This window comes from Cardiocondyla obscurior, linkage group LG01, assembly GCF_019399895.1.
Source record: "Cardiocondyla obscurior isolate alpha-2009 linkage group LG01, Cobs3.1, whole genome shotgun sequence".
In the NCBI taxonomy this organism is placed as follows: domain Eukaryota; kingdom Metazoa; phylum Arthropoda; class Insecta; order Hymenoptera; family Formicidae; genus Cardiocondyla; species Cardiocondyla obscurior.
Window position 1 is genome coordinate 10,614,700 of NC_091864.1, and position 13,094 is coordinate 10,627,793.

Sequence of the window (13,094 nt, forward strand, 5' to 3'; positions counted from 1 at the left end):
GGGGCCACGCTGTCTCGAGGCCCGCCTCGATTCACGGAGTCGTTTACACGTGAACTTATCCACCCAGTTCCAAATTCGGTCCCGGCACGTTTGCCAAGGGGAATAGGACTCATAAATCCTAACCGTAACTTGTTATCGCAATCTGCTTCAACTTCTCGATCGCAAATCACTCGGCCAATGAATCTGGAACCGCGCGCAAATTACACGGGAGATTTATTCCGTTTTCTCGGCGTTTGTTCGCGTGGGCCTCGATAAATAAACCAGCGGGATATTCTATATAGAAATTGCGATTGCGAAATAAAGCGCGCTGAAATTATTATTCGCGAATAGAGCGCAATGCGATATGAAACGTGATTCGGAACACCATAAAATTTATGCCGCGCGATAACAGTGATAAAGATGCGCCCGTCGAAACTCTCTCATCTCGAGTGTAAAAGTAGATAGTATCGTCGCCGCGCGCGCACACATGGTTCTCATGGTTCTCATAGTTCTCGCCGACTCGCCTCTTCAGCACATTATTTTCCAACCCCGCGAGGGAGCTATTATGTAAAACGCCTCGCATATATGGGCACCATAAAGCCGAGTGGCCTTAATTCAGAAACGTCGTGCATAATTAAAGCTCTTCCCACTGGTTTCGCCCGGTGCATTAAGCCGGAGCCGTGGCGGCGCGGCTCCCCCGCGGCTTGACTTTCCTTCCCGAACCGAATCGATCGTAAATCATTCTTCCTCCGCGGGGATTTTCGTCGGAAACCATCACTTACGTCCGTTCGACTTTCGGAGAATCGAACGGAAACGCGCGCGCGCGTTCGCCGGCTCTCGTCGAGAAAAACCGCGACGCCCTTCTCTTCTCTCCCTGCCCTTCTTTCTTTATCGCGAGCTCCGTATTTATCGGCATAATTAGCGAATTTATCGCGGGCGTGGTGTCGCGAGATACCGAATTTCAGCACGAGATCTACGGCACGCCAAGAATCGCGAAATTACGTTATGAGGGACTTGACCTTTCGCGCTTAAGTGCCAATTATCGGATTCTCCTTGAAATACAACGAATCCGCGCTATTATTTTCTCATCGTTATATATTTAATCCGCTATATTCGCCTTGAATTCATTTTGTCCTCTTCCCCTACATTTTCTCTTTCTACCTTTCTGTTCTCGTCGAATTACATTCGTGCTTTCAAATCGTACCTCCACGGCTGGCAAATTCTCTCGTTAACAGACGCAAGAATCAGTCTTCTGGAATACCGCACTTTGAAATTGTACATACACTGTACGATTGACGTAACTCGTGCATATAGTGAATTTAAAGATTTCTTAAACGAAGTTTGACTTCGTAAAAATTAAATGTTCTGTTTAAAGTAATCTTGGTGCAAATGTTAAAAAAAAAAAAAAAATATTCTTTTTATGCGAATACTGCGAGAGAGTAAAAACGAGGAATATGTTTTTCTACGAATCTTGGTAAAATATATGGTCGAGCTGCAATCGAACATCTTGCATAGGCAACGAAGAAGCTCGACGTAAACTTTTTAAGAATCATCGCCTGTCTGACGCTCTCTTTTACTTGCCTTTCGAGAACGAGCACTCGTTTGTAAGAATAACTTCTTTTCTTTTAGATAAGAGAAACGATCGGCACTTAGTACTTATGTAGTAGTTGGTGATTTTTGTCTTTCCTTTCCCTTTAAGACGCCCGCGTAAGAAGCGCATTAGAAAGGAAATGGCTTCAATTGAACACAAAGTGGAGTACGTCTCGGATGTCGAGGGTTGAGACAGATCCGCGACTTTTTAACCAGCATCCATCTGTCGGCACTGCTGACTCAATCTCGAGAGACGTCGTATCGCTCTTCTCTTTGCGCTCTTTATGACGTACGGTCGCACGAAAGAAACACGTTACGTTGTGGCCCCGGCGGAAACATGAAGACGTACGCTCGCATTCGTTTCGCACGCGGCGCGGCGAGGCGAGAGGTGTGCGTAACCCCTTAAGGGAATTAGTCACGGTCGCGTTTGGCCGGGTCCGGTAAGGCGAGAAACTACCTGAACAGATCACGTGAACAGTCGTCACACCTGAGCTCGCGTGGGCACGTTGAAGAGCCCGATAATTGCCTTCTCGCACCTGAAATTAGTAGTGGTCTCCGACCTTCCCTTCGTTCGCGCGCGCGGCCAACCCTCGCTCGCAATATGCCACGAAGTCTCCAAGGGTTGGCGACGAGGTGGCTTTGTTCCCTTGCCCCGTGCCACCACGGACTTGCCGAATTTCTGCTCTATCGCAACTTCGCGTAACGATCGCTCCTCTCGGCCAGCTGGGTCATCGCCGAACGTTCGGCTTCTCTCAGGAAATTCGATTCGGTTAATTGCGCGACAACTCATGCGCGTTCTCGCGGGACAAGAGAAAGCGCCGTAATACCTGTAAATTAATGGCGAACGATGCAATACGTGATAACGATTGCATAAATATCTATGTATGCCACTGAGAAATAGTAAGGCTAATTAGCGCTTGGTTCTCTTTTATCTCGTATTTTTAGGAAGAGGCAGAAAAATCAGATAAAACGGTATCGAACGTGTATGAACGCCGTCACAAAGATTAAAATATTATAAATAACGAAACACAAGCTGTCATTATCGTTGGGGTAACGAATTATTGTTTGGGAGAACGTATTTATTAACGATGCTTGCCTCCGCAGAAAAAAAAAGGAAAAAAAAAAACTGGTAGAAAAATAATCACTGTGATCGGGGAAAAAATGTTTCATATGGTCGCGTCCGCCGTAATACTTTTCTAACGATGTAAACGATAATTATACATTGTACACGCGCTTCTGTGAAAGAGGAGAGTCGCGTAAGAGGGAAAGAAAGAGGAAAGGAAAGAGGGAAAGAGTTCTCCTTCTATGATTGCGTCTCGGAACTTTTACCTGCGCCGACGACATAATATGCGGTTTACGTGTGCTGATTCCCATAACGATCTATGTCGGGACACGAGTGATTCATTGAGCGTTCATTTAATAACGAGCCGACCGGTAGTTGCAATTAGCACATTGCAAATGATTGAACATTTAGTGACCATTAACTCGGCGCGAAAGTGTTCGCGGGACGTGTTCGCGTCTGACGATATCAAAAATCTCTCGTACTATTTGTATGGAATTTTTTTTATTTATCGTATTTTATTGTGGTTTAGAATCTTGCACAATATATTTCTTAATATTTTATAGAATATTTATTTTACACTATAAGCGAAAATTTATTTGGTAATATACATATTCACATGCGTATATCGGTAATATATTGATAATTCGCTATTGATATTATTTAGTAGACGTTAATTTTTTTATTGCGCTGTTAATAACTGTCGTTAATTAACTCGTTTGAGCAACGTTTTTTTTTATTTTTTTTTTTATATGGATTTGTTAATTGCCCGGGCATTATTTAACTTTATTCGTCCGTTTTTAATTTACCAAGCGGTGGCGAGTTCGATTCTTTCGGCGAGAAAGTACCAGAGCGCTGTCGAGATTCTTTCAGATGGAAAATAGCGTATATAAGGTTTAACGGTATTTGCATATTGGAGCATCGCCGGTAATGCCTAATTGACGCCCTTGCGACCTCAACGATGCGTTAATTCCCCGAGAACGGACTTTTTAATCGATCTTCGCGCTAACAAACTTCCCGACGTGATTCTTCACGTCCACTATTCCTCGGTTCTTTCTCTTCTTGGCCGTTTTCTTCCGGGCGTGTTCTATTCACGCATAAATTAACTCGGGGGCGAACCGACGACTCGTAAAGCTGCTGAGAGGAGCCGTATTTGGTGGATCAAAAAGAAAAATGAGATGCCCGCAGACTGAATTTTCATACTGGTATTCGTGATTCCGCGGGTTATGAGACATTATGAAATTTTGGAGCTAAAACTATTCCATCCGTATATTTGAAATTCATTGCATGGATTTTCTATCAGAACTTAATAAGTTTAAAATGGCGTTGCAGGGTTAAAAGAAAAAGAATTAATTATTATTATTTTTTTAACGCGAAGGAATGTAGAGATGAATGGAGAATGATTTCAGTACGTCTGGTTCGTCAATAATTACGTGCAAAAATAGGAAACGTCTGATGGTTGACGGTTTTAGTCGATTTAATGAGGCGACTCGATTCTTTTAATTTCGCGGCTGTAGAGCGCCGTAAAGTGTTTCAGGCAGACAAGTAAATTAAATTTCGCTTAATAAATGTGCCGCGGAGAGCATTAAAGTCGGGTATCGTTTTTCGATAATTAACGCTATCTGCACGACGTTTCTCATAGGTTTTATTTTCTGATATATATCTGCACATCTTATCGCGGTGGCCACGAAATGACTTGATCAATTAGCATTAATTGCACGGTCACTAGAAACCTGTATCTCGTGCGTCCTTTGACTTTCTCCTTTCGGATTCTCGTCTACGGCGGGCAGGAAAACGCGAGCACACATGTTGCGTTAATTATTAATTAATGATCGTTTAGAGCCGCAGGGGAATTATCAGACGTGCGCACGCGTTCATGTTTCAAGTAAATGTTTATTGCATACTCGCATAAATACAAATAAGCGCAGAACTAATTACGTACCCGTGTAATTAACTGTGCGCTTATTTGTAATTATATGAATATTTATGAAGCGCGTTACAACATATTTGTGTAACTTATATATATACTATATAAAAAAAAAAGAAAATAAGATTGTGCATGTATTAATCTGAATATGATTAATGCATTAAAAAAGAAAATAGATTCTTGTAACTGGACTCGCGTCAGATAGTTAGAGATTAATATTTTATATATTGTCTTAAAGTCGTTATAGGTATTATTATAATTTCGAGCGTCTCCTTTGAATTTTCATTCAAATTTCTACTTTGAATTGTGACTTTCCGTCTCGAAACATACATCTTTCGCTGTGATCTCTCTATCCAATATATTTAGATAGCTAAAATTATCATAAAACTGCCTTTATTAAGATTCTTATCTGTCTTTAAATTCTAATTTTGCTTCTAAGCCACGGAACTTTTTCATGTTTCGACGGCATGATCGCGAGAGTTTAATATTATCGAGGCTATCGTGATCCTGATTCGATCTTCAAGGTCGGATGTCGCCAATTCTAAAGGCGGCTTCGCACAAAGCGGTCCCCTTTGCCCACTCGCCCGGGTGTTTCGCCTCTCTCTTTTCCTTTCTCCTTCTCTTTTCAACACGCTCTTTCTTTCTGGGAATCTCGTTCAAGAGAGGAGATCGGCGCCCGGAGCAGCGTCTACCGTTAGCACGTGTGTCTCGTTATGCCGCGATTCCACGTGCAAATACGACGAAAGTAACTTTCAGCGAGTTTCCGTCCTGCAAAGGAGCACATAGCCCTTTGTCCCGGTCCAGTTTCTTACGTCTTGCGTAGTGACGTTTTAGTCCTAATCAGAGCAGAACGGAACTCTCTCGAAAGTCTCCCTGAAATTTCGGCGTTGCATAACTTAGATTGTTACCCTTAGCCGTGACGCAAATTCAATAAGTTGCATCGAACTCTGACGTTTCTCGAAATTAATTGGGTTGTTTCAGTGAAATGTCCCGTCGATTGTTTTAATTATGCGATTAGTTCGTTTTTTTGAAAATTATAATGTTAGTTAAGAGAACGCGATCACGGCGTCATTGATCCGCGGAAATGATTCGTTGATTATCTTCCAAAGCGAGTCGATTCATTCGCACCTGACGCGGGTGAAAGTATCATCGTCGATCGCGCCAATACGAGCTTGTCGATAACGTTCGCACGCTCGAGAATTTTAGCAATTCCGGGTGCATCAAACTCGGCAATATCGATTTAACAAAATTAATGGACGTAGACAGGATCGAAACATTTCTTTTTTTTTTTTTTTTTTTTGCCTTTCCAGTTATTGCCTTGAATGTAATTCAAACAAAAAATTCCATTAACATCGTTTCAAGCACCTTTTAAATGAATGCCGACAAATATATACCGTGCATAAAATTTGTAATTTACTATCGGATGTGTAAATTTAGTTAAATTTTCGAAATTACTGTTTTAATAAAATATTTTAAATCACGTAATTATTTAATGAATTTTTTTTCCGCTTTGACTTTAAGTTATTTATACCGCGGTTCATTAAATTTACAATTGCAAGAATTAACTTTATTAATTAATTCTCCCAAATATATCGTAAGAATGAGCTTTATTTCTAAATATTACGACCGATGCTCCACATGGCACATCGCGGTCTCGCTAAGACCACAGGACGTTGTTTCACAGGATATCCTACTTTCCCCAGTATGAGTGCATTACTCCTAGATTACGACAGGTCTTCGATGTCTCCGAGCTATAGACAGCCGCTTATTAAACCATTAGTATGCGGGCCTTCGAACGGATGTCATGTTGTTACACGCGCCAAGCCACCGTTTTGTTCGTTCGAAGTTCACGCGAGGAATATCTAAACTCGTTGCCTTAAATATACGAACGCCGACTGTCTTTGCTCAGGCAGCACCGTGTACATTCCCTTTTGTATCGCGTTGCCCGAAAAATTTAGTTAAACGATCTCCTTTATCTAGCCTCTTCTTTCTCTGGCAATTGAAGTCGCGAGTCTTCTCTGTGTGTACGTGAATGTATAATTTTCGCGGTTAGCGACAGTGACCCAGCCGCCACGGCCACTCGCGTCTGGCCCCGCTTCAAAGACTTTCTCGACGTGGTCGTTAACAGGTACGATCGAATTCCCGTCGATCGATGAACGCCGAGGCATCTAGCCCCTGGGAGTTGTCCTCGATCTTGCGCAAACACACGGCTGCTCGACCGAGCCATCATTTTTTAGCACGCACAACAATTTCCGTGATTCATTGCATTTATTCTGCAATCGCGCGACTTTGATTTGAATAAAAAAAAAATAACAATTTTCAGGCAAGAATTCGAATTTGATATTATGTAGTCCACGAGGTCTTTCGAATTTGTATATACCTGCGAGATGTGCAGCATTACATAAAAGTCGATACTGAATTTCCGTTTGTCAAGTAATCGCGTCGTCTTAATCGAATTTCGCTCGGTGACTTCGTTACCGAAGTTCTCGCTCCCGGGAGACGTTCACCGATTCAAGAAACACGGAGATTCCGCATCTACGCGTTTCGCGTTTTTGTGATCGTGGGAATGTAATTTTGACGATTCTGCCGGTTGATTGGGACAGGTCACGAACCACCGTCGGAAATTACTCTCGCGGGTGGCGAAACGGGCTTCGGGGAGAGCAGTTAACAACGGTCTTTACGACTCACTTTACAAGACATCGAGATCGCTTCTTCACGGCGTCGTAAAGGACACATTGGTCCACGCTCATATATTACATGTCGCCGAATGACCCGGGCGAAGTGCGCCGGTTTGTCGGGAAACGTCGAGTCACGTCGAGGCGTCGCTGCGACACCTCCGCCCGGTTTTACGTTTCGTCCAAGTACCGTAAACTTTATCCGCCATAGTTGTTCGCGTATTCATGTCGCTCTCACGTATCGATAGGATCATACAAATTATTTAATCCATATGGCAGGGCTCATACTTGTGTCGTTTTTTGAATCTTTTAAAAGGCCTCCTTGCGTATCGAATAAATATTTGAAAGTCGGTTATTTCATCGAGGTAAATAATGTCATGTCACATGTTGACGCGAATACGGCGTATGTTTTATGTAACACGTTTTCGTTCATATAATCACTGACCGCGTATTGGCAATGGAGCAAAAAAATGTTGCGAGAAGGATATAAGAAGTTGGCAGCATCGATAGTACTTTTTGGCACACGATCTCGGTAGACGATTTACGAAGGTGCGCAAAATCCTCGGAAAAATATTTGTGCGCTATAAAATATTTCAGATACGCATTTTAACATTTTTACACGGAGATTACATCATAGAATTATATTGTAAATGGTGAGTATCAAAGCTGTTTAAATATTTATCGTTATTCGAAACATTAATCAACGTTTCCGGCTGACTTTAATATTAATCTTAATTTCGGCTGGTACACTTTGCATGTAACGCGTAACAGCAAACGGATTATTCGTGATTACCGTGGAAACTAATATTTTATCCCGTATTATCATGCTTGACCGTAGGACAATATCGCGGGTTTTATTCCGCACCGTGGAACAGATATTATTTCGCGTGCGCACGTATTTACACGGTTGTAATTAATTTCGAGCCCATCATTCTGGCCGTTGATCGCACCGGCGAACTGCACTCTGGATACCCAATTAGACGAATTAATCACATCTCTGCGATCGCGTAGCAGCCTTTAAACACGATGGATAACATGATGCGCGCCGTTCACGAACACAGTTATGCGCGCGTATTGATTGTGTTTACTCCGTTTGGTGGATAAAAAAAAAGCTCCTCGATAAATAGCGATGCGCGCTTTTTAATGCCAAGTACGTAAAAGTTATTTGTCTCTTGACAGATAAGTGTCACGGTTCTTTTCGCGGCGCAAAAACATCCCATCCACTTATAAAATAACTTCCGCATTCCGTGTTCATCAAGCCGGTAGTACCGAAATCAACAGATTTACGCGGTAGCAAAGTCCTCAATATACGTTTACCCGGCTAATTTGTCAGAGAATTAGAAGAAATAAAAAAAAAAAAAATAAAAAAATAAAAAATTGCACGATAATAATCGCAAGATTTGCGGTATAATTTTCCATTGCAATAATCTCCGTTCAATGTAGGTACATACAGCAAAAGTAAACGATGATTGATGTTTCGATCTCTGTGTCTGACCGTCGAGCGGAGCAGAAAGCCGCGGTGATATGGTTATCTGGCGGGCTAATTCAGTTCGCTTCTCGCTGTTTCAGATAATGCCGAAGAGATTGACCGAGCTATTGAGGTGGCTGCTGCTGGCGGGGCTTTTGTGCTACTCGTCCTGCCAGAACGTACCATCCTCCTTTGAGAATAAAATCGGTAGGTTTCGATCGTTCGTTCCACCTTGCTGTTCTAAACATGACGTAACTGCTATTCCACGTATCTTGAGGAATATTTCCCATCGAGCGAGGACTCGAGGAAACCCTTCCCCTCCCTCCTTTTACTAATGCAGGATCTCCCTTGTCGCACTGTCATTACTTTTGTACGGTCTTGTGAAAAGTTCATTCGTGCAAATTCGACCCTTGATAAAGGATTCACCAGTGTGTTTCAGTCGAATATTAATGTAGAAAGAAGCGCGCGTGCTACGCTCCAATGTGATGTTTTTGTAAAATATATTGAAGCTTTGAGCACGGAATATAAACGTCGGATAATGTTTATTATGAAGTGCATAACAACTAGTATTCTTACCAAACGAGATATTATTAATAATAGCAATACTGCGTACAAATCCTTGTTTTAATTATTTTTATAATAATTTTAAACGATTGTGTTGCATCTCGCTTTTTTATTCGGATTCGGTATTCTATTGCACGACAAATCTTATCTGTTGGGTCATGTTTGAACTGCAAAAAGGGCTCTGCGGATACTTCGATCGTCGTATTGCGGGCACGGAAGCTGCGGGGAAAAAGGACCCGAGCTGGCACGTCGAAGAACGCGACTTTACGTCGCGACGTCGCGACGCTGCCGTAGCGTCCGACGTTGAAAAATCCGATTTCGTACTTTTTGAACTGGGAATTGGTTTTGCAGAACAGCGACTAGCAAAAGTACAAACTCGGCAAGCGGTTAATTGAAGATACACGTATTATCGTGTTCGGGTCAGTTCGCTTTGCGCGTTCTTTCCAAAAAAGAGAAAAATATCAATCCGAGCAAGTTTGCCGGAAAATATCTTGACGTTCGCGAATAATAGTTCGCTCCACGCTGCATAAACATTTTTATTCCGGAGATCTCACGTTTCTCGCGATCTTTTCCGTTTCATCTTCGTCCATTCTTGACGCATTGCGGTAAAATGAAAAAAAAATTGAGGAAGCAACGGAAATGAATGCACGGGGGTCGTTGAGTGGATGAAAGTGTTGCAGTTTAACGGCAACAATTTTATCTAATTCGTTTGCTTATAAAATTTAATTAGCAAAGCCTGATTAACAAAAACTGACGGCTAAAGAGATTTCCGTGATTAATGAGATAAGACGTATCAATTCGGCACATCTGTCCACTTTCGCTTCCGAAGATGCCGCCAAACATTACTATTAATCTCAGCATAAATCTTGATCAAAATTAGCTGCACGTCATGCGTACGCACGGTGCACACGCGTGTGCGTCTCCACGCACGTATCAGTGGGGCGGGTCAGTAGGTCATTCTACTCGGTATTAAGAGACACGCACGCACGCACGCGCATGGCTGAATGCGCCTTCGATTAATTTGTGTGCCTGTGTGGAACGCAAATAAGCATTCTTCCCGGCAAACTTATTTAATTGATTTCACAAGAGAGCGTATCCTATGTTTTTAAATCTTCGAGGGACATTTTTTTTTAAGCGCGAGTCTTTAGACGTATATCATCCTGGCGTTTCTTAAAGTTACCGGTGTATAAATCATTTTAGCACATTTTAATTTATGAACTTTCTTATTTGCATAATAATACCGGGATAATTGAACGGCCAAGACTCGCGGAAAACGCGCGACGCCCAATTGCGATCGCCGGAACTTTCCGTGCGAAAGCCCGTGTGAATTGTAATTTTTAATTCGCGCCACGTCGGGATAACGCGTCGGGAAACTACGTTCTAGGCGGATTTCTCGCCTTGGCGTCCCTCTTCGAGCGTTGTTCTACTTTCAAACAACAACGTCTGACACAAAAGTACGAGAAAATAAGCGTGGCGAGCGCGCTTTTATCGCGCGCGCTCACAATAGGCAACTTTGCATTTAACGTCCCTCTTAACCTCTGCACTCCTCCGTCGAATGCGACTCGCCGACCCGACATTCTCTTTTGCACATCGCGGGACCTGCTGACCCGTGAGAAAAATCCGCGAGAAGCATGATTAATTTGCCGACTGTGCTTTTTCGCTGCGTGAACGTGCGCGACGCTCGAGCATCGCATTGCTCGCATAATTGATCACATCTCCGCACGATATTTTGCATGAAATACAAAAATATTATTCAGGCTTTCGGGAAAAATTGCACAAGACATATAAACAGGGTAAACGAATGAGATTGATAACAAAAGAAAAAATTGCGTGAAAAATATTATGAACGTTAATGTTGATTGGCTGTTAAAAAATTCGAACGATTAATATTAATATTAATAACGTGCGTTAGTCAAGAAAATGGTTGCGCGGCTTAATTTCCAGTTCTACAGAGGAAGGAAAGATTCGAGTCAATACAAGTGTCGCGAAAATTATCGGCCTTTAATTATCTATTGAGAATATTTCTGTTAATTGTGCTGAAAGTTTCGACGATGTCTGCAATCAAAATCGATCGGCCGACGATATACAGCGGGGACATAGATTTTCGCGAAACGAAGAACGGGACGAACGAAACGTACGTTCAGGTATGCGTTGCCGGCCGCGTATTGGCGGGGTGGAGAAATTAAAAGGGAGAAGATACGACCACACATTTTATACGCTCGATTTCATTCGGCATTGTACTATTTCCCATCGGCAAAAGCAGCACGGGAATGCGAGAATATGTGTCGCATAAGCGTAATACGTACAAACGAGCAGGAAAATAATCCCACGCGGTACGGCGACATAAATGCGGGCGCATACAGGCAAAAATATAATAACGCTTTCGGTGGCTTTATGCATTTGCATCGTGGCTATGTTATGCTTCTCACGCTTTGTTCAGGTTATGGAGAGATTTTACCGCTTCAAACTCTTTTTTTTATTTTTTTTATTTTTTCTTGTTTTGTTTTTTTTTTTGTATTGTGCTTGGACGTTGCGAGATTACATGCTGTTATGTGCAAACATAGGAATTTGTTAACAATAAAAATATAAATTGCACACCTGCTCTTTGTATCTTAGTTAATTTTAGGTAAAACCAGTTTTTAATCACGCGGATACGTCGTTTAGCGTTTCGAGAAATTTAATTCGCAATCACGTTACACGTAACGATGTAATGCGGAGCTTAAAGCACCGAGACCGGCGTATGACGTCAGATTTCGAGTCTCGCTCTCGATTTATCGATTACATCCGTCCGTGCACTCGTGTTGCTTTGTTATCCGCATCACATCGTAGCTTTACATCTCGCACGAATCTCCTGAACCAGAATGATCATTTGCATAATAGGAAGAAACAGCAGCTTCGTAACAATCGCCACATTTTATCTACGCCAGGCTCGCCCGCCCCGGCTCGCATTCACGTCTCCCTCAATTGAAGCTGCGAGATATAGCTCGCGTTTCTTCAGTTTCGCGCTCGCATGTCGCTTCATTTTCAGACAATGACGCGTGAAGCACGGCGCAAAACTACGAGAGAATAACGCGTCGCTTTTAGCATCCACGTCGTTGAACTTTTCTTTTTTGTTCTCGCCGCGGGTTTTCGCCACCTGCAGTCTTCGGTGCTCGCATAAAAGCGAGCTTTTTGGTCAAAGTTACACCGAATGGCACCCGTCCGTTTCTCGCAGCGCGGTCCCCCTCCTTCCCTTATACTCTTTTCGACCGTCGTGAATTTTAGGACACGCGACAATGCACACTTTCGCGTGATTAAAGGGGAGGGATTCCTTGATAAAGAACGCCGCTCGATATGGAAACATAAATGGGAGCAACTGCAGCGGGAATACGGACGCGGGACAAATATCCATTTGTAAGATTCACAGCGTCCTCGCTGATGCATGCGTTTCCGGCGGGCACGGTTTTGCGAATCGCGACAATAAATCCGGATGGAAAGCTCGCCACGGGTCCATTACCGCGCTGCGACTCGCAAGTCTCTTAACCTTAATGAATCCTCGCCTGGTTGTCAACCGGTGGAGCATTTCTCTTAAAATAGCTCCCACTGCGCTACGCTTGGACGCGGATAAGTCCCGAGGCGAGTGTCTTTCGCTTTTCAGCGAGACGTCCGACGTGCAAAACTCAAAGCGAAAGATCGTCGAAGGATATAGTTACACGCGAGCGCCTTCGTATGAATTTTAAAGATAAGGCAAACAGGCGCGAATAAACGATTCGCTTCATCGAATATGAATGGCATCGCGAGCATTAGCGGCGCCTTTTGCATTCGTTAAAGTTGCCGATCTTCGTTTTCGTT

The 13,094-nt window shown here is 42.9% G+C and overlaps 1 protein-coding gene and 1 long non-coding RNA gene across 3 annotated transcripts in view; both read left to right on the forward strand.

The window, feature by feature from the left end:
* Positions 1-13,094, forward strand: part of LOC139104435 (uncharacterized) — a 102,367-nt gene that overhangs the window by 28,648 nt on the left and 60,625 nt on the right. The window lies entirely within an intron of this gene.
* Positions 1-13,094, forward strand: part of LOC139104230 (mucin-2) — a 36,968-nt gene that overhangs the window by 15,076 nt on the left and 8,798 nt on the right. The window contains exon 2 of one of the 2 annotated variants that reach the window (XM_070659599.1): positions 8,801-8,906. In XM_070659599.1, coding sequence (XP_070515700.1) covers positions 8,804-8,906 — 103 coding nt within the window. In that variant the 5' untranslated portion in view covers positions 8,801-8,803. Of the gene's footprint in view, positions 1-8,357; positions 8,907-13,094 lie in introns of those variants that run through there. The other variant, XM_070659590.1, reaches the window with a different exon arrangement.